Source organism: Psittacula echo (assembly GCF_963264785.1).
Source record: "Psittacula echo genome assembly, chromosome: 14".
Classification (NCBI taxonomy): domain Eukaryota; kingdom Metazoa; phylum Chordata; class Aves; order Psittaciformes; family Psittacidae; genus Psittacula; species Psittacula echo.
Window position 1 is genome coordinate 9,232,128 of NC_137750.1, and position 20,423 is coordinate 9,252,550.

Sequence of the window (20,423 nt, forward strand, 5' to 3'; positions counted from 1 at the left end):
GGAGCCCTGGGAAGACTCTACAGCCCCCCAAAAGAAGGCAGGTGATGAGGGATGAAGGCAGCTGCCTGCCAGGGGCGATCTGAGCCCTTCTGGGGGCTGAGACATCCGGGCTTTGGGCTCTTGCCCGCGGGACCCCCGGCCCCGCACCGTGGGGGGAGCTCCGGCCGCTTGCGACCCAGCGGGTCCCCACGCGTGGGGCGGCTCCCAAGGCACCGCCCCCAGCCCTAAGAGCGTCTCCCGCTTCTTTCCTCTTTAATTGGCTCTTTTGAACCAACCGCGTCCAACCCCTCCCTCCGCCCGCCGCCTCCGGGCCCGGCTCCGCGCTGGAGCTGCGCTCGCCGGGTGAGTGTGGGGGGCTCGGCGGGCGCTCCGAGGGGCCGGCAGCCGGTACCGCCGCGCTCCGGTCTCCCCTGGGTGCGGGTGGACACCGGTTCCGTTCCTTTTCTATGTGTTGTATTTTTCTGTTTTGTCTGGAGAAGGGAAGGCTCAGGAGGATCTTACCGCTCCCTACAGCTGCCTGACAGGAGGATGGAGTGAGGTGGGGCCGGGCTCTTCTCCCAAGTAGCAAGCGATAGTACAAGAGGAAACGGCCTCAAGCTGTGTCACGGGAGGTTTAGACTGGATTTTTTACGCTGCTGTTAGAGATGTGCCGGCTGAGGGTCCTGGTTCCCTGGTGCTGATGACTGTTGGTTACTTTGACTGAACACGCCGGCAAGATAGGAGGGCCTGGGCAGGGTGATGGGAGATTTGCATGTGCAGGCAGCGCAAGATGGAGCTTTCGTTTTGAGATGAATGATGGCTGAAACACCATCCTGTAACAAAAAAAGCAAGGGTTGCAATTATATGTGAACACCTGAGCAGCGCTGCCCCATCCGGGTGTGATTCCAGACTGTAAGATACAGCATCCAACAGCAGTACAGTCATCCAGAGTATGTACCTTGCTTAAGGGTGTCCTGAATACAGATAAGAGTATATGGAGGACTGCAATAACCCTGGGAGTTGTGACCCCTTCCATGCTTTTGTAGTTGCAGCCCATGATTTTCCATGTTGAGAGCAAAATAGCTGTGTGGCTGTGGGGGTCGTGGGCGGCTCAGCTGTGGTGTACTGAATGTGTTTGACCTCACAGCCATTAAGCACATGTGTTCTCACTAGTCTATGCTAGCCATAGCTCAAGGTATGTAGATGTGGTGTTTAGTGGCTTGGTGGCTCATAACCCAGCAGCAGCAGTTCCTGGACACCTCTCCATGGGGAATCCAGACTTCCCCTCTCCGAGCACAGTGCAATATTTATAGCCTTTGGTTTTAAATGCTGTGATTTCTGTATGGCCGTGACGCCGCATCCAGCCCTGTCAAAGCTGTGCTGGGTTCCCAGGGAAGCTGTGGCTGCCCCATCCCTGGCAGTATCCAAGGCCAGGTTGGACACAGGGGCTTGGAACACCCTGCTCTACTGGAAGGTGTCCCTGCCCGTGGCAGGGTTTGGAGCTGGATGAGCTTTAAGGTCCCTTCCAAACCCAAACCATTCTATAATTCTATGATATGATTCAATGTTGATCCTTGAGTAACGTGTCTGGGGTTTGCTCCTCTATGTGGGGAAGGCTGGGCTGGGAAAGGGGAGGACAGCTCTTCTGGGGGTTGTGACCTTATGTCTGCACATAGCTTTATTTCAGTTGCCTCTAAAATTTGGTAGGTGCTTTGTGGCGAAGTAACACAAACTGAACAGGAAAGGTTAATCTTGCAAATACAGCTCAGTGGCATTCTAGGAGTCCCCATCCAAAAATCTCACATGCATTTCAAGGTACCAGGAGAGTGTGGTGCCAGAAATATAGGAAGGAGTGGTGGCAGACCCCATTTGCTGCAGAGGTGTAGCTGCCAGGGCTACACTATAACATGGGGAGGGACGCAGCACAATGGGACGTGTGCCTGGGTGTTGGCTGGGAGATGAAGGCAGGGACAGTTCATCCTCTTCCATAGTGGGTGTGAGACCATCTGCTTCCCAACAGCATCCCTGGCTTTGTTCCCTGGGCTCCCCATCTTTGTGGGGAAGAAACAGAGCTCTGCCATTCAACCCCTAAAACTCTCTGGCTCATGCGGGCTCACCCTCATCGTCCCGAGATGTGATCCCCACGATGCTGGGCAGTGTCGTGATGCTCGTGGGTCCCTCCCCATGTGCCCTCATTGCCATCAGTGATTGCTATGGTGGATGCAGCTGAGCATCACCTGTGGGGAATCTGGCAGTGGTCCTTTGTCCGGTCCCTGATGAATCCCATGAGAACCAATGCCAAGGTCTGGCTACTATGGGGGTGCTTTGGGGCCACCAAACCTTGCCAGGCTAAGGTGTCTGCATCCCTGATGTCCTGCTGCAGGGACGCTGTCTGGTCCAGCCATCTCCACCTGGCTTTCCCTTCTCACAAACTTGTGGAAAAGTGATTTCTTTTCCCATTTTCTGCCCCCCCCCCCCCCCAAACTGGGATAACTCTTGTTACAGATACAAAACCTGCTGGAGGGGCCTGGTCAAGCGGGGCTGTAAAAGACACATTTTCTTTGGGAACTGGATTAAGGCCTCTTTTTCTGCGCTGGGTGGATGCGGGTGACATGAAGTCTCTCTTTGTCCTGCACTGTATTTCTGGCCCAGCTGCAGTGGGTTAACCCTTTCTCATCCCACATAATCTTGGTGATGAATGGCCCTTTGCTAAGCAACGGGGACCTTTTCCCAGGGCTGCTGTGGGTGGAAGCAGGGACACTTGGGCTGTGTCCTCCTCGTGTGCAGCTGGGGGGCTGAGTGGCAAAGCTGTGATGCCTGGGTAGGGGACCCAGTGACATGTATGTGGGAAAGGACCTGCCCTAGTGCGGCTTTATGCTGCCTTTCCTTGGCATTTTAATCTGCCTTTATTCCCCCAGATAAACTGGTGGAAGGGGAGATGTGCCCCAGTCCTGCACTGGGAGCAGACCCCTCTTGGTGCTGGGGCAGCCCCAAGCTGCCTGGATGGCACAGAGGGACATGTGAAGGGACAAAAGCCACAGTGAACACAGAGCCTAGGCCAGCTGGTGAGAGCAGAGAGGTGCCTGTGTGCTGCTCAGAGAGCAATTGGCATGGCAGTTGTGCTCCCTGGGATGCTGATGCCCAGCCAGGCCCTGGCACTGTGCTGAAGGCAGGAGCATCTTTTTGTCAGGAGAAGACTTAATTCCCAGCCAGCAGTAGAGCCATGGCGGGCAGAAAGCACCCAGACGGCTCCAAGGAAGCCCTTGACTCCCTTGCCCGGGGTCTGAGGAGGCAGCCTGGTTTGGTCTTGGCTCAAATCTGCTGTGTCTGAGCAGAAATGAAGGTGACTGCAGGGCTGTGCCTTGGGAACTGGTGGCTCTCAGCATCTCGTGCCACACACCCAAGGCTTGGGTCCATTTCACCTTTTTATCTCTGCTGTGCCGCATTGCTGCATCACCTTGGATTCACCCCCATTGCTCTCAGCTTGTAAGGTAAATAAGCATGGCTTATGTATTTATGCAAAAGCCAAACGGCAACAGCGACCATCCCTGCTGGGGCTGGCTCCCTGCAGCACGGATTCTGTGCTGTTATCAAGGCAGCCTCTGATAAGAGCAGAGGAGGGATTTCCCCACAGGAGGTCCTGGACCATGTCAAACAGCACCAGGAGGAGCTCTGCAGACCTCCGGCAGCAGCGGGCTTGCAGACCACAGGTCTGGATTCTCCCTGTGCCCCTCTGCTTGGCCCAGTGTTAGGATGTGATCACCTCAAGGCTGTTGGAGAGGTGCTGCCATCTCCCACGTCTAATCCAGGAGCAGATGGGGACTGAGCGGGACTCGCAGTGCTGGGAGCTGCAGGAAAGCAATGTGTTTCCCTCTCCCCCATCCTCCTCCTCTACTCCCTTCTCCTGACCTTTTCCCATCAAAACACAAAGCACTATTATTCGTGGAAAAGCACCTCCATCAGAGAGGACAGCTGGCCTGCAAGCAGCTTGCTGGGGATGGGTTGCTATTAATTAAGCTGCAGGAGACAGCCCAGCAGCTTGGCAGCTTGAATGGAGTTTTCCTTCTTTTCAAGGTTAGGGTGCCCTGAATTCTTTCTTCTTTACCTCCAAAGGGAATTTATAGGTTTAAAAAGAGAAGCACACAAAGGGTGGATAAAGGCCCTTTATGTGCAGCTTGCACAGAAGCAGTGCTGGCGATGAGGGTGCAGAAGGTCTGCAGGGACCCTTAGGACACCCCAGCACTCACTTTGAGCTTGGTTTGTACCAGGTGGATGCTGTGACTCCCAAGGATGTCACTGCCTGGGCAGTGCTGCAGCATCTCCTTGCCATTGCCTGGGCATCTCCTCACCTAGACAGGAGATCCCACTTTGAGGCAAAACAGAGTTTACTTCAGCGAGTTTACTTGAGCTGTGGGGTGAGCCAGGCAGACTGAGTTCCCACTCTATGCCATTCCCCCTTGCAAAGGTGATTTCTTTTCACCAAACTCATTCTCCACCCCTGCTGCTTAGTCCACTTTGACCATGCTGCTGGTGCTGTGAGAAACAGGCAGCAGTGGAGGATGCTGGACCCCTGTGAGGTGCCCTTTGCTGTGTGGCACCCACAGAAGGTCTGCGTGTCCCCCTTCTCTCCGAAGGGCAGGATATTGGGGTTTGGTGGAGCGGGGCTCTGGGATGCTTGTCGGATGATGTACAGAGGATTTTGCTTTACCCTTTGAGGAGTTATTTGTCCTTTGTGATAGTCTGGCTGGGAGTGTCTGGGGAGTAGATCATACCCTTGAGGAGGAGGGATGGGGATTGCTCCTAAAGGAAAGGCAGGAAAGTGCATTTCCTCTTGCAGGGCTGAGCTGTGCCATCTGCAGAGCTGTCCTGGACCCTCCCGAGCAGCAGTGTTTTGGTGCCAGAGCAGACTAGTCCCTGCTGAGCCAAACCTGTGCTCAGACCTGCAGTGGGGGGAGTTGCCTGGAAGCCGCTGAGTGTGCTTTGTGTCTGTCTGAACTGTCATGTCAGTAGCAAAAATGATGCCACTGGAAGGGGGAAGGATATTTGGAGGAATGTTTTTTTCCTTGCTTTCTCCAAATATTTGTGACCCCAGAGAGGTTTCGTAGCAAAGCCCATTCCCTTCCGGAAAATGATGGATTGCTCAGGCACGGTGAGCAGCCTCCTGCCTTCCCTGCTCAAGTGAGCAAATGCTGCAGATCCTCTGCAGAAGAAATGTAATGGAGGAAGGGAGGCTGCTGCAGGGGCACTGCTGGGGTGTGACACCGGGAAGCAAGGCATGGTGTCCCTGGGGAGTGGGATGCGGTGCTGGGAAATGAGGCATGGCCTCCCTGGGGAGTGGGATGTGGTGCGGGGAAGTGAGGCATGGCCTCCCTGGGGAGCAGGATGTGGTGCTGAGAAGCAAGGCACGGCCTCCCTGGGGAGCAGGATGCGGCGCTGGGAAGCAAGGCATGGCCTCCCTGGGGAGTGGGATGCTGCACTGGGAAGTGAGGCATGGCTTCCATGGGGTGACTAATGCCAAGGACACCGTGCCAGCTGCGTGCGCGGGCTGATGGCATCATGTGGAATTATTGCTTCCTTCCTTCCCTCCTGGAAAATGGGAGCAGGCTGGAGGTGTCTGGCTGGAGAAGCCCCTGGTTTTCAGTGTGGTGGGAGCAGGAACAGTCCTGGTGCCATGCGTAACATTGGTTCAATGAAACGACCATGGTTCAGTGATGCTGGCAGGTTTGGTTGCCTGCTCCTGGCCAAGGCACTGGGAGGTTGATGGTGGTTGCTCCCTGTACTGCCTCAGGACATCCCTGCTCTGCATGACGGAGCCTGCAGGGCCCTGAGGTGCTCCCGGCAGCGCCTGCATCCTGTGGTACCTGCTGCTCCACTGCTCTCTCTGTCTAGGGAGACTTAAGCCACCAACTAACATCTTTTATGAAGGAACTGGTGTGATACCTGCAGAGATCTCTCTGCCATGGGCTGCTCAACGCCAAAAGCCAGGTAGCTTAAAAGGAAAAACCAGCATCAGCAATAGACACGGGAATCCAGTACAGAAGGGAGGAACTACTGTTCTGTAGGTCTTAACAATTACAGACCTTCTGGAGTTATCCTGCATGTTCAGAAGGGACCATGGCAGCTACCTGCCAGAGCATTCCCAGGCAGTAACACCTGCAGACCTGCAGCCAGGCTCTTAGGGAAGTGTTGGGGTTTGTTTTAGATGCTTCTGGTGGTACAGAATCCTTTCTGCTCCTGCTGGAAGTGATGTCTCTTTCAGTGTGTAAAACATTACATTTTGGTCTTGTGGTCTGCAAGCCCATGACCTTGGTCATGCTGCTTTCCACTGAGCTTTATGCTTTACCAAGGACTTTGGATGTGCTTTTCATTCTGCTATAGATCAGAGATTATAAATATAGCTGCCTGGATTTCCAGCTATCCATCGAAGTCACTGGGGACTTGCAGGTGGTCAGCACTGCTGCACTACTCGAACCATCAAATGATTTACTAAGCCCTAACGGTGCACTTATAACTGGGGGCTGGTGCAGTGCAGTACACATTGGAAATGTCCCTTCAGCATTCCTGTGGAAGTGACAGGAGGTCTTGAGGACATCTTTAGAGGTGGGCAGATTGGGGTGAAACATGTTCAAGCCCAGGCTGGATGCTGCTTGGAGCAACCTGCTCTAGTGAAAGGTGTCCCTGCCCACGGCACGGGGTTGGAACCGGATGAGCTTTAAGATCCCGTCCAACCCAAACCAGTCTGTGGTATGGTTCTGTGTTGGCACCTTCTCCAGTGAGCCCTACCAGCCCTGCAGTTAACACCCTGTGCAGTGTGGCTGTGACATGGGGACCTGTGTAAGGCAGGCAGGAACCTTCCTTGTTTTGGATTAGTTGCAAGATTAAGAACTGGATCTGCAGTTAGTTCAAAACGCTTGGTAGGGATTGCGACAGCAAGAGGGCCTCACTAGAATTGCTCTAAAACTCTGATTTTTTTTTTTTTTTAAGAGAAGAACAATGATTTTGGGATTTTAAAACTCTGAGTAGGGGATGTGGATCCAGCTCTTGACTTTGTTGCAAGTTTTTTGCACGACCCTGGGCGAATCACTTAATCCTTCTCCTGTTCATCTGCACCATAGGGGTAAGGCTGCTTCCTTCCTCTGGTAGGTCCTGCCTGTTTGCAGAGCGAGCTCTTGCAGCCAGGAACAAGCAGTGGGAGAACAAGTACAGCAGAGCCCTGCTCCCCATGCAGGAATAGAGATGCTCCTGGAGTAACAAATCTCTGAGGTGTCTCTTTGTCACTCTGAGTGCCTCCTCTACACAAACAGCCCCAAAGCCACCCAAGAGCCTTCATAAGGATAGCACAGTTTCCAAAGCCTAATGTATTTATTTGCTTTGAGGCCAAGGGTGGCATTTTCTTGTCCTCCTGCGCTGCTTGCTCCCCTGCCTTGGGTTGTTTCTGAGAAGGATGAGATATGAGTTGAAACAAAATATTTTCTATGAATTCATAAGAAAACCAACTTGTACAGCGTGAGCTCGTGTCCTGCTCCTCCTGCAGAGGTTCAGTGATCGAGGGGGGAGCTTTTCTATAGCTGGTTGGTTTTGTTTTCCCCCATCACAGGTAAGACTAAAACATCACATGGTTTCAATATGAAAAAGTACCACAGAGGAGCTGGTTCATGTGCCTGAGCATCCTGGGTTCACCCGGGCCTTGGTCTGGGCATGTGAACCCCATGCTGGATGCTTAACTCCTGCACAGCACTACAGATGTGGTTAATGTGAGGGCAGGGACGTGAAGAGTGAATCACATCTGCAAAGCCCACGTGCACCTGAGATGCCCCAAGCAAGCACAGCGTCTGAGTGAGCACAGCAGAGCTTTGCTGAGCTGTGTTCCCCCTCTGCTCCTGCCTTTCTCCAGCTAATGCAAGGCTGGAGGGACTCGCAAACAGACCCAGCTGCTCCTGGGGCCAGCCCAGTTTGGCATCTAGCATTGGATTTTCCTGGAGATTAAGGAGATTAAAACACTAATGCCTACTGATAGGGGTTAAAGCTTAAAGCTTTATTAAATCATAAAAAGTGGTGTAATCCAGCAGAAGGCTACACACAGCTGCAGCGTAAGCAGATTGAGGCTGGGTTTCCTGCCTGGGTGCTGGTGTGGAGGTTTCTCAGAGCTGCTGCTGCTGGTGGTTGGAAAGGGGGAAGGGAGGTGACAACCACGAGAGAGACACGGGTTACAAACAGGGCAGGTTGTGATGCGGCTGGCATGGGCAGCAGGGTTTGCCTCTGGAGAATTAGTTTGACTGTGGCCAGTGATGCTGGTAACAGGTCAAAAGGGATGGACAAGTACCAGCCCCTGGCCCTAGGGGCTGTGCATGGGAAATTGAGTCCTCTGGGTACTGAGGACTGCAAATGTGCAAATCCTGCTTAGCCCTTTTGTTGCCTGCAGGCCTTTGTCTGGGAAAGCAGAGCTGAGAACCGCAGGGAGCTGGGGGAAAAATCATCCTGAGATCATAGGATAGGTCAAAGTGACACACCAGAACCACGGGTCCCAAAGACCCAGGTTGGCTTTGCATGGTGGCAGTGAAGGGAGAGAGCCGCTTGTGCTCCTGGCCCTGCTGAATGGAACCGAGGGGCCTGCAACCCTCACCAGGTCGGGCCAGGACCTCACACCGGTGGTGGAAGCAGGGCCAGGAGGTGCAGCCACCTCCCTGCCCCATGCACCTCTCTGCTGTCCTTTCCACTGGTGGGAGAGGTGGTGGTGGTGAGGCTCTGGTAATCAAGATACAAGGCAGGAAGAGCTTGTGGAGACAGATAATATCTTTATTCAGCTTAACGGACATGATTTTAAACAGCAGCCAGGCTGGTGCGTGTAGGCTGCTCTCTCCAGATGTGGCCCAGGGGTCTTCAAACAGCTGCGGAGCAAAGGAAGCCCACGGTCAGCGGTGGTAACACCCACAGGCGCCTGATGTCGATCTCTACTGCGGGAATTCCAGGGCGCTGGGAAGCAAAAGGCAAGTTTCATCCGGGAGCACCGAGTGCCTGTAGGGTTGTGCTCAGCGCTGGGAACGTGCCCCTACCCCTTGAGCTGCTCGGGATGGGACCGACTTTGTCCCAGCCTCGCTTTTCGCCATGGAAGTCCCCAGCGGGTTTCCCCAAACCCTTCCGCCTTTGTTCTTCTATGGGCCCCCAGTAGCGCCGGGAGCTGGAAACCGCCTTGGGGTGAAGCAAACTTCCCGGGAAGAGGCTCCATCCCCCTGGCCGGGCTGGAGGGGGAGGAGGGCAGCGGGGGAGGAGGCAGGGTGATGGGGGAGGAGGAGGAGGAAGGGCGATGGGGGAGGAGGCAGAGGGCAGCGCGGGAGGAGGCGGGGAGCCGCCGGCTGCCGGAGCCGCCGCCGCCGCGGGTGAGTCGCCGGTGCCGGGGGTGGAGGGGAGCTGAGAGGGGGCTCATGGAGGGGGGGAAGTGTTTTGGGGGGTGAATTAATCAGGGGAAGGGCCTGAGAGCGCGGGGGGGTCCCGCCGATTCCCACGCAGGGCCCCGGGCACCCGAGCGCGGAGTGGCGGGGAGCCGGGGCGGGGGGAGCCGAGGGGGCTCATCCCGCACCTCCCGCCCGGCCCCTCGCCCCTGCGCATCCCCCCAAGAGGGGCCGTTGTTCGGGGAGGCCTGGCCGCGATGCCGGCACTGTCCGGGGATGAATAGCGGCTCTGTCCGGGGAGGGGGGGAACCTCCTGCGGGGTCCCGGCGGCCGTGCCCGCGCTGCTGCCCCTCATAAACGGGCTCTCGAGGCGTCTGGGACAGAACTGCCCTTCGTGAAAAAACCCAAGAAGAAAGAAAAGAAAACCTTACCGCTAGAAAACCAAAACACAAAAAAAAGGGGGGAAACCCCAGCAACAAAACCCCAAGCAAAAGAGAATAATTACAAGCTAAACTAAGCCCGCGGGTGTAACCCCCCCGCTGAGCACGGGTTACTCTCGCACCTCGGGGTGCTGCTTTTCCCTCTGCTGTAGCTGCAGCAGTCAGCGTGGGAGCTCAGCAGGGTTTGGAGGTGCCCGTGCGAGGTGCCCATGGGGGCCTGGGGCCGGACAGATTCCTCCTGCAGCGCTCTTTGGGCGAGCTGAGGCTGTGGAGCGCGGCCGGCTTCTTTGTTTTCAACACAGAGAGCTCTGCGGAGCAACAGTGCCGGGTGAGAGGTGCTTTCTCTCACCCAGGGGCTGGGGAGCGTCCTCCACATCGCTCCTGTGAACACCATTCCTCAGGATGGACAGGGGCTTGGGTCCTCTCCCCAGACCCACCAGGGAGTCAGCTTTATGGAGGTCCTTGGGCACTCTGAGCATGTCTGTAGAGAGCAAAGGCTGCATGGGGCTGGTTGATGAAGTAATTTTTGCTGGTCTTGGTGTGCGGGAGAGTTCCCTGGTGATGGGGTCATGCTCAGTGAGGCAGGGCTGGTCTTAGGGTCAGCTCTCACTCCACCTCCAGGGAAGCTGCTTATGGAGGGAGATCTTGGGGCTGGGTAGCCAGAGCCCTCCACGTGCCCAAGGCTCAGTTAGCAAGACTGGAGCAGACGAGACTTAGAGTTATTTGTGATCATCTCCTTCCTTTTATGTTTCTCTGGGAAAGCAAGAGAAGAGCGTAACAACTCCTTGCAGGTCTCTGTAGGTGGTTTAGGGCTGCTGCCTCATGTGGTTGAAGAAATGAGGATGTGCAGTTGCTGGCTGTGCTGCAAGAGCTGGCACGTGTCTGAGTGGGGTATGGTGTTATGGGGGGTACAGGCCTTGCATCATATCTGGGGTGCCCTAAGGCAGCAAAGGGGCTTGTGCCTGAGCTCCCAGGTGGCACTTTGTGAACACTTGAAGTTGCATCCGGGCAGAGCTGGCACCACAGTTTGACCTCTGGGATGAGCTCACTGCATCCCAGCCTAGAAACATCCGCGACTGGACCTTGTGGCAGCTGGAGGGTTAAGCCAGAAGGGAAGCAGCGGTGGGGAGCCATGGAGCATCCATCTCTTGTAAATGAAAGAGCTAGTGAGGGGTGAGCTGTGGAGGACTGTTTCCGGAGTGGGGAGGGGACGGAAGCGCATGTGGGAGTGAGCTGGGATGGTTCAACATGCTGTGTGTGTTTGTGGCTTGTGCCCATGGCTCAGTGCTATGGCTCTGTCTGGTCACCTACTGAGGTGCTTGCTCCAGAGCAGGAATCCCTGCTTCCTTTCTGATCTCTCAAAATGGATCTATCCCCCTGTCGTGTGAGTAGAAGGCTTAAAACCTGAGCATCTTGCATGCTCAGGAGGCACCTGCACACGTCTCTGACAGCTCTTGGGTTGATTTGGTCTAAGTGTAGTTAAGCATTCTCCACTATTTCTGGGTCATGTTTGTTGGCACCTGAGCGGAGATACAAGCTGAGAAGGAAATGTAACTGGTTGGTAGGTGGGCCTGGGCTGGTGGCTAGCCTGAGACCATAGCCTCCTGCCCAGGGATGCGAGGGACAGGCTCCAGCTTGGGCCTGGCTGTGCCAGCCAGTGCAGATAAATTGCAACTGAACAATAAAAGTGTCCCTAAGTTACAGTTTGGTGCTGCAGGGTCTGTGGTGGTGGCTCTGCATGCCAGGCTGAGCTCTCCTCCGGGGTGCAGTTTCAGCCCAAGCTGTGTCTCACATTCCCTGGTACCCACGCATCCCTCTGGGACCAGTGTGGATCTGCTGCGTGCAGTGCTGGGGAATCCCGCAGTGGCTCCGGCTGGGCAGCAATGCCTGGATTTGCATCCAGCCCTGGCTTTGCAGCCTCTTCCCTCCTGACTCCTCCTGTCCCCTTGGAAGAGAAAGCTGTGGCTCTGCCACCTCCTCCATGGGTTGGATCCATTTCCATAGCTTGTGGTCACTAACCTGGTGTGCAAAGGGGAGAGTTGTGCTGTCCCACTGACTGGCTGTAGTTAACCAGGAACTATAAATTCACCCTTTGGCTCCAGAAATATCTCTGTTACACCCTACAGCACAGTTTTGTAAGATTGCTGCTTCCAAAAATTGACAGGTTACTTGGTGCACACTGCTCCCTGGAAAGCTGAGTATCCCTTGTGGATGCTCAGCTGCCTGGGAAGCTGTTATGTTCTCACACCCTGGTATACCACTGCTTGCTGCTGTGAATCTTCTCTTTGCGTCCACATGAACCCATCCAGCAAACCTGGAAGCCCTTAGTGCTTCCAGTCTGTTGTGTGGAGGGAAGGGGAGTTATCCCACTGCAGTGTCCTGGGTGCTTGTAGCTCTGCAGAACTGGCTGCAGAATCACCAAAAGGTGGCAAATGCTTGGCACTTGCTGCATCCAGGGATGTTGCTTTGGTTTGCTCAGCAAGCATTAGCATTTCTCCGTTGACTGCATGTACAACCACATAGTGTGTGAATGGTTTGAGTGTGGTGGTGGGACCATGCAGAGTTACACTTCCTGGCCTCTCTTGGTGGCTTCATGTAGCTTCTGAGAACCAGGTCCATGACCGGTGCAAGGTCAGCTCTGCCTTTCTGGATCACCAGCACCCCACTTCCCAGGCATTGCTGGAGCAGAGATGGGCTGCTGGGTCTAGCCAAGAGCTGAGGTATGTGAGATGTTCCCAGTCCAGCCTCTCCAAGGATTATTTAACCTTCATGTATCTGCAGTGGAAACACCATTCTCCTACCAAACCCTTTCCCAAATCCTCGATGAGGACTGCCAGGCATTCCGGGTGAGCCCGAGGCCTGTTTTTGCATCCTCTGCCCACAGCTGACCTGCAATGTTGCATCAGTGGCATCAGTGCAGCATTCCGCAAATCCCATCCCGTGCACGGCATCCAGCTGGCTGGAGGAGCAGGGGGCTCCCCGGGGGGGCTCCTGGGGCTCCCCTCCTTGCGGGGTGCCTTTCATCAGCTGCTTCGCAGATGTTGGGTTTGGCTCATGTCTGATACACATCAATTACAGCGCAACAGCTCCGAGCCTTTGGCAAAGTCAGCTTTGGAGCAGCTGTCCTGAGTCAGGCTGGTGCCCGGGCTGGAGCCATGGGCCTGGTCCTGCTCTGTACAGCCCTGCTCTGACAGTCTCAACATCTGTGCACATGTGGAGAGGGCTTCCCTGGCAGGGGAGGTCTAAATATGGCACAAGGACGTGTTCCCACGTGCTTCATGTTTATCCAGGAACATGCGAGCAGGAGGGAGCTGCAGGCTCTGCCCCCATCAGCAAAGCAAGCAGTGAAGCAATGGTGCATGGAGTCTGAGCCTGCTCTCATTAGAGACCTGGTGGCAGTGACGAATTTCTGGCAGTATAAGGTGTTTTATCAATCCATCCCTCCTTGCAGCGCTCTGGAAGGGTCAGCTCAATGATGCTGGCACCGGGAATGCTGCAGGTTTGGCACTATCCCCACAAAGAGCACAGTGAGTCAAACCAGTACAGGGTCTGGCCATGGTGTGCCCTGGACAGCCACTGCTGGTGATCCAGGTTATTGCTAGGATCTTTCTATCTCAGACACGTGTCTGCTGGGAGTGCTCCCAGCCGCCCAGCACCGCATCCCCACCGGCCTGTGCTATGGAGTGGTTCTGTGGCTTGGCCGTATCCTGCCTCTGCTGTCCTGCCTGTGGGCTGTGCTGCTGAGACGCTTCCAGGGTGGCAGCCTGCCTGCCTGCTCTGCAGGTGACAAACCGCTGCCTGCCATCGCCCCATGCTTCCTGTGCCTTTTGTCTTGCTGGGGCCCAGGGAGTCCCGAGCCCTCCTTCTCACACTGAAAGCAATGTGGTGAGGCAGCTTCTGCTCCCTGTGCTGGGGACAGGTTTGCCTGCACATCCCCCTGCCCAGGGAGGGGGTCACCTCTTTGCCTGCTGCTCCTTAGCAGAGCTTGATAGACGAGCAGCAGCCAGGAGGTGCTGGAGGTGCTCCTGGCCTTTATCACATGCAGAGGATGGCTTTCTGCTCTGTTTAATTTCTTTGTTTCTCTGTGCATGCTGCTGGACCTTACCTGCACTGATTTCCCAGGCTGCTGTCCCATCCAGCAGGACTAGAACACTTCAGGTTCTCTCCCATGCATGAAAGGAGGAGTTGAAGCCATTGCATAACCCAGCCCTGCTGCTGGTGGCAGCATATTTTCCATGTGATTTAGTTGGGTTTTTCCTAGTGGTGTCTAGGGGGGGGGGGTTTCTCCACTTTTAGCCTTGCCATCTTGGAACAGGGCTCATTTGGGATCTGCCATGAGGCCTCAGGCACGCCACGTTGATCAGCTTTGCAAGGGGCAGTGTGGTAGCACGTTTCCAGCTGTGCAATAGCCTGAATCCATGTGTTTCCCCAGAGGAGCATGTTGCTACCATGTGTGTTTGCTCTGTGGCAGCTCTGTGAGTACACTGGTCTGCACAGCCTGGGATTGAGTGTTGGTGGAAAAACGTGCTCAAGGTGACCCAGCAGTCCTTGGGATCAGTTTTGGGTTTGCTTTATTCTTTTGCTATACTTTTTTCTGCTTGGCCTATGTTAGAGCGCGTTATGCTCGCAGGAAACCAGTGCTTCCGCCTTGCAGACCGCAGCAGGCTCTGTCTGACGCTGCTCCTGCCATCACCGGAGAAGGGATGGTGGGCTTGTGTTTGGAGGAGCCCCTTTGGACCGGCCATGTTCCTACAAAGCCCTTTGGAAGGTGGGAGAGAAAACCAGGGAGCACTTCATCAAAGGCCAGAAATAACACTGGGGTTGAGAAACCGAGCTGAGAGCCTTGTTGCTCTTTGAAGGAATGAGGATGAAGGCTTTGCAGTAAGTCCTTTGCAAATAATCATGGAATGGTTTGGGTTGGAAGGGACTTTAAAGCTCATCCAGCTCCAACCCTTGCCACGGGCAGGGACTCCTCCCGCTAGAGCAGCTTGCTCCAAGCCCCTGTGTCCAACCTGGCCTTGAACACTGCCAGGGATGGGGCAGCCACAGCTTCTCTGGGCACCCTGTGCCAGCGCCTCAGCACCCTCACAGGGAAGAGCTTCTTCCTGATATCTAATCCAAATCTACATCATCAGCATCATCATAAATATGCATTGCAAAGAGCTTAACAAGGATAAAACGCTTGCTCAGGCTGATGGTTGCAGGGACTCCCCCTCTCTGTGCCTGCACCAGAGCAGCTTGCTCTGCATGGCTGATACTTCTAGAGCTTGCAAGGACCCAGCTGACCTTACCCGTGTTCTGCCTTCATGATACTCGCTATATCCACTGTGGGTGACATGAAGGAGCTGGGGCTGGGTGGGAGCAGACTGCATCACCCCGTAGTGCATCAGGGCCAGTTTGTCCTTCCTGGTGTCAGATGCTCCTGGTGCTTCAGCGAGTGGCTGCTTTCCTGAATTCTGTTAGGAAGCTGTGGGTGTACATCTGCTTCTGAAGCGCTTTGCTGACCTGGAGCTGTCCTGCATGGCTGACGATGGCCCTTCCTCTGTAGGAAGCTGAAGGATTTGGTTTGCTCAGGCAGATATCGGCAGAATTAGAGCAAGATCACAAAAGCTTTGTGGCTGTGGGGGTGTTGTCTGGCACGACCCGTTCTGATGCAGACGTGTTGGTTTGGGGTTTTCTGCAAGCTGGAGCCAGCAGCCTCTGCACTGTCAGCTGGAGCTGGAGGAGGGCAGTAGATGCTGAGGACTTTTCTGTGTCCTCAAAGCCACCCTGTTCCCTGAAACGTGGCCGCGAGGCATTCCCAGCAGCAGTCTGCGTAGTGCTGTAATTACGGTGGTAGGGGAGCAGGCAGGCTGTGTAGATCTGCAAGGCTTTAACTGCAGTGCCTGGGCACAGGGCTCTGTTGCTAAAAGCCTTCATCACTCACTTAAGTAAACTCCAGCCTTGGGCCAAGGACTTTCTCTGTGCTGGGTTCCACTCCTTGGTGGCAGATCTGCTGCTCCCTGGTGTGCCTACAGCAGCATCCCTTTGCAGTGGCAGGCTTGGTGATGTGGGCAGGGATCAAGGTGAATCCAGTAAGTTAAGAAGGGGAAACCCAAATTCTGTATAGTTACAGGTGAAGGAAGATCCCGTGTGCCTCCTCCCTCTTAGCCTCCTGGTGCCCTGACTCTCTGCACATGCTTTATTCCCTCTTCAGATGCACCAGGCAGCTCCTTCCCTTCCCTGCCAGGAGCAGCAGCATCCCTGTGTGCTTGGCACTGCCTGCCACCCCTGACCACCCTCTTCTTGCCTCTGCAGGTCCAGAGGCAGTTCCCAGCCACACTCCCGGCATGACGGACGTTCCTCGGGATGCCGGCCCCAAGCAGGCGGTGCCGACACGGCCGGAGAAACCGGCTGCGGACTTTGGTTATGTGGGGATCGACGCCATCCTGGAGCAGATGAGAAGGAAAGCCATGAAGCAGGGCTTCGAGTTCAACATCATGGTCGTGGGTGAGTTCTCTCCCCAGCGCCAGCTGCTCGCAACGTGGTCAGCGAGTTGGGTTTGTTCTGCTGCGATGGTGTTTGGCCTCTCTGGAGGCCCCTCAGGAGCAGCAGCTCAGGCTCAGCATTGGGGTCGCTGCCTCAGGAGTCAGCAAACCCTGCTCCCGAGGAGCTGGCTTGAATTCAGCTGTCGTTAAAGCTGTCAGTGGGACATGGCCTTGGTCCCATGCATTTTCCAATGTCTTGGGGTGCGTTACCCATGGGCACACTTCAGAAAGGGGCATCCCAGAAGGTGTCCACGTGCAGGGAGAGAGGGCTGGAAGGTTGTGTGTCCAAATCCTGCTGCTTACAAGCTCCTGTTCATCAGCATTACAAGGCTGCAGGGGGTGGCATGAAGCAGTTTTATTTCAGCCAGAGGCCACTGGCTGCTCTGGCTGCAGCATCTGCTGTGGGGGTCTGTGCTCCTGCAGCCCCTCTGCTCTGGGGCATGAGCAGCTCATCGGCAAAATGGTGGGTGTACTGGAGAGCTGGGCACTGCAGGACACTGGGTGAGGGGGAAAAGTGGAAAGAAATGAGCCTTTTATGCTCCTTTCCAGGTATTGGTGTTTGCCTGGTGCTGTGCAGCCCTTCGTGTGAGTGGGGCTGAGCTGTGCAGGCAGCAGCTCTCCCTGCCTCAACCTCTCACGGGGAGCACAGGGGATGAGCTAAGTAAAGCCCACGCTGCGCCAGTGGAGCCTCACCATCCTGCTTCCTCCTGTGGGTAGGAGCTCCTGCAGCTGAGGGGTGCTCCTGGGGTTACATGATGGATTGATCCAGTGCTTGCTAATTCCGTGCTGTAGCCTCCCAGGGAGTTCTGCTGATGCTCTGACTTTCCCCTTTTGATATTTTCATCCAAAAATTGATCTACGGAGAGGGCTCCGCAGGCTTTGGGATGACTGCAGAACCAGTTCTTGCAAGGCTCTTTAACAAACCCGGCTCTTTGTGGAGCAGGACTCCCAGGGCAGAGGAATCGCAGCACTGATCCTGAGAGTCCACAAGAAAGATTGCATGAGCTAGGCTCCTATTTCCCTGCCAGAAGAGGCACCCATCATTCCAAGCAGGCTGTGCTGTGCAGCACCTCAGCTTTCCGCTTTGCAGATGCGGAGGGACGTTGAGGAAAGGGCCCAGCTTTGCCTTGGCAGCACTGTGTGTGGTATGAAAGCCTGTGCTGCAGCGTGGCTGGAAAACATTGTTCTTCCCTTGGCAGGCTCTGGGCTGACTGTTTACAGGCTGAGGAATTCGTGGCAGCATAAACAAGTGGAGCTCTGGCCCTCCCAGAAGATGCGGGAGGGATGCGGGAGGGCAGCAGCACCTCAGGGGTGCCCCTGCAGAAGATCTGCCGAGACTGGGAGGCAGCAGCCAGCCCCTGTCTTGCTGCACTTCCCTAGAGGATGTTCTGGCTTCTGGGGATTAGTTTAGCTCCTTTATTCCCGCCCAGCCTAAGCTGCTAGTCCTTGCACTGAAATCATTCAATGCCTGTTTTACAGTGGAGTGGATGAGGGAAGAGAGGAAAGAGGCAACTTATCCTGTGCAGGAGGTGGGAACTGAGCACTGCTGCCAATGTCCTTGTGGTGGGGCTTTTCGAAAGTGCTCTGCCCTAGTAGCGGGGTCCCTGTTCAAAAGGGCTTCACCAGCCCTTAGAGGAGGCTTCATGCTGAGGTCAGCTTAGCCCCGTACCCTTTAAGGCTGTGGAGATGAGAAGAAAGGTCTAAGCTTAAAAAAACCCCAAAGCATATCTTTTGTGTTCAGATTTTGGTGCAGAGCAGCTGGAAGAAGAGAGCTGACCGGGCTCAGTGGGACACAGCCGTGCTTTCCCTGCCTGATTTCAGCTCAGGGCTGCAGACCAGGGGAGGTGGGAGCAGGTCTGCCCTGTGCTCAGCCACTGGGGCCGTTGTGTTCCCAGGTGCAGCCATGCCCATTGCTCAGCAAGGTCTGCCTGTGCCCAGGGTTCAGAGGGGGACATCACATCCATGGTCCTGGTGGCTCTCAGCCCTGGTCCCTTTCCAGGCAGTGCAGCTCTGGCAGCTTGGGCAGGCAGGAATGAACTGCCAGGAGCCCTAGCCCTGTCACCCCACTTTCCTCCTCTCCCCATGTGCTCTGTTCAGTGATAGGCAGTGCAATGAGAGCTTTTCTTTGGCTTTCTGCATTCATGGCTTCAAGCCTGTTTGTGCTCGGCCCCATGTGTTTTCAGGCAGCAGAGGACCAGGAGCACATCACCCCAGCCTGGTCTATGTGTTTCTTCTACAATCCAGCTGTGAGAGTGGCTGGCAAACAGAACTACCCTGTGCTGGATTGCAGCGTGCCAATGGTAGCATTGTACACTCAGCTCTAAACTGCTCTTTGGTCGAGTAGTGGACTGGCCAGGAGGTGATGCCCAGTGCTGATGTGCTGGTTGACCCTACCGTTGGGTGCCTTTGGCAACCTGGATGAGTCAGGGCCCTGGAGGAAGCAGGGGAAACCAGCAATAGCTGGTTGCAATGTGGCTGATCAGAATGGGGTTGAAGGGGCCCCCGTGGTGTTTGCTGGAGCTCTGCAATGATTGCTGGGGGCACAGAACATCTGCTCTGAAGCCAACCATCTGCTCCCTGCATTTTGAGGAGTTCCTCTGTTTTCTTTGCTCTGGAAAAGCTGTTCTCCAAGCTCATGGAATAGCTGGTCTGGAGAGTGGTGTCCCTTCTGCATAGATCGGCCTCAGCTCTGGGATATAAAGCATGAAAGCTCTTCTTCCTAAAAGCTGTTTTTGTTAAAGTTGTGGAATCTGATGTGCTCCCTGGGATGTTATTCGTGGGACTCAGTGGAGCTCCTGGCCTAGACCTGCTAAAAGGGGTCTGTGCAGCCAGCTGGTCTGATTGCAAAAGCAAGTCCATCAGGGAAGCAGCAGCAGATGCTGCAGGACTGAGGTCTGGAAAACTGTTGCTGCTCTTAATTCTGTCCAGCTAAGGGCTTGCCAAGATGCTCCTAAGTCTTCTCTGTGGAGCTGGACAGGGGAAGCTACAGGAGGCAGAGGAGGAATGGATGCTGCTTCCTGGGGTTCTCTGGTCCCTGTGCCCTTCTCCAAGGCTACTGAGTGTCACTGGAGCCCTTGAAACATCCCTGTCAGTGTCTGCCTGTCCTTGGGGTTGCTGTAATTTTGGCTGGATGCTCCTGACCTCCTCACGCTCAGCAAATCAGCTGCTCTGGAGCTGAGGAAGGTGCCTGGCGCCTCAGCATGCATGAACTGGAGCATGGACTCGAGCTCCTTGAGCAGGGGGAGCTGCAGGGGAGCAGCTGCACCTCTCACCTCCCTCCTGCAGATCCGGTGCAGGCTGAGTCTGTCAGCATCCCTGAAAAAATAGCCCTGAAGCGAGTGAGCGCTGACTGTGGGTTATCCTGCTCTTTTCCAGGTCAGAGCGGCTTGGGGAAGTCCACGTTAATCAACACCCTCTTCAAATCCAAAATCAGCCGGAAATCTGTACAGCCGACTTCTGAAGAGAGGATCCCCAAGACCATTGAAATCAAATCCATCACTCATGGTGAGGCTCTATAGATCCTACCTGCTGCTTTGGCTTTTTGTCCTGCTCTGCCTTGTGTCTCCAGAGATGCTTGCAGGGCTGAGAAAACATTGATTTTCTTCTTTATCCACCAGCGTTGGCTTAGTTGTGATGGAAGGGAACAAGTGAGGTGGCCGGGGGGATGGCATTTCAGGGCAGATGGACTGCTGCATTATTTTGGAGAGCTGATTTGTGCCTGTTAGTAGCTCTGAAGGTGCATTTCTCCCCTGGGAGCAAGCTTCAGCCCTCCAGCTGGTTTCGAGAGGGTGGGCTTGGCCAGAGCACCCATTGATGCTTCCCTCATGCACTGATTTCCCTCTCCATTTCAGAGATTGAAGAGAAGGGGGTTCGCATGAAGCTGACGGTCATTGACACCCCGGGCTTTGGAGACCACATCAACAATGAGAACTGGTGAGCTGGCTGCGCTGGCGTGGGAACCGGAGCAGAGACCCCAGGGCATCCTGACCTGGAGCTGGTGCTGAGGGCTGTAGCCTGGTCCTGTGCCACCCCTGCTCTGTGGAGAGGAGGGAAGAGGGTTGTTGTGGATGGCAGCGCAGTGCCATGCT

General features: G+C 55.2%; 1 protein-coding gene across 3 annotated transcripts in view; it reads left to right on the plus strand.

Annotated features, from left to right (window-relative positions):
- SEPTIN9 (septin 9) overlaps positions 1–20,423 on the plus strand; it is a gene marked incomplete at its 5' end in the record, with an annotated part of 133,312 nt that overhangs the window by 97,900 nt on the left and 14,989 nt on the right. For 2 of the 3 annotated variants that reach the window (XM_080629684.1, XM_080629685.1), the window contains 3 exons: positions 16,106–16,297; positions 19,711–19,839; positions 20,187–20,268. In XM_080629684.1, coding sequence (XP_080485810.1) covers positions 16,106–16,297; positions 19,711–19,839; positions 20,187–20,268 — 403 coding nt within the window. Of the gene's footprint in view, positions 1–9,325; positions 9,357–16,105; positions 16,298–19,710; positions 19,840–20,186; positions 20,269–20,423 lie in introns of those variants that run through there. The other variant, XM_080629686.1, reaches the window with a different exon arrangement.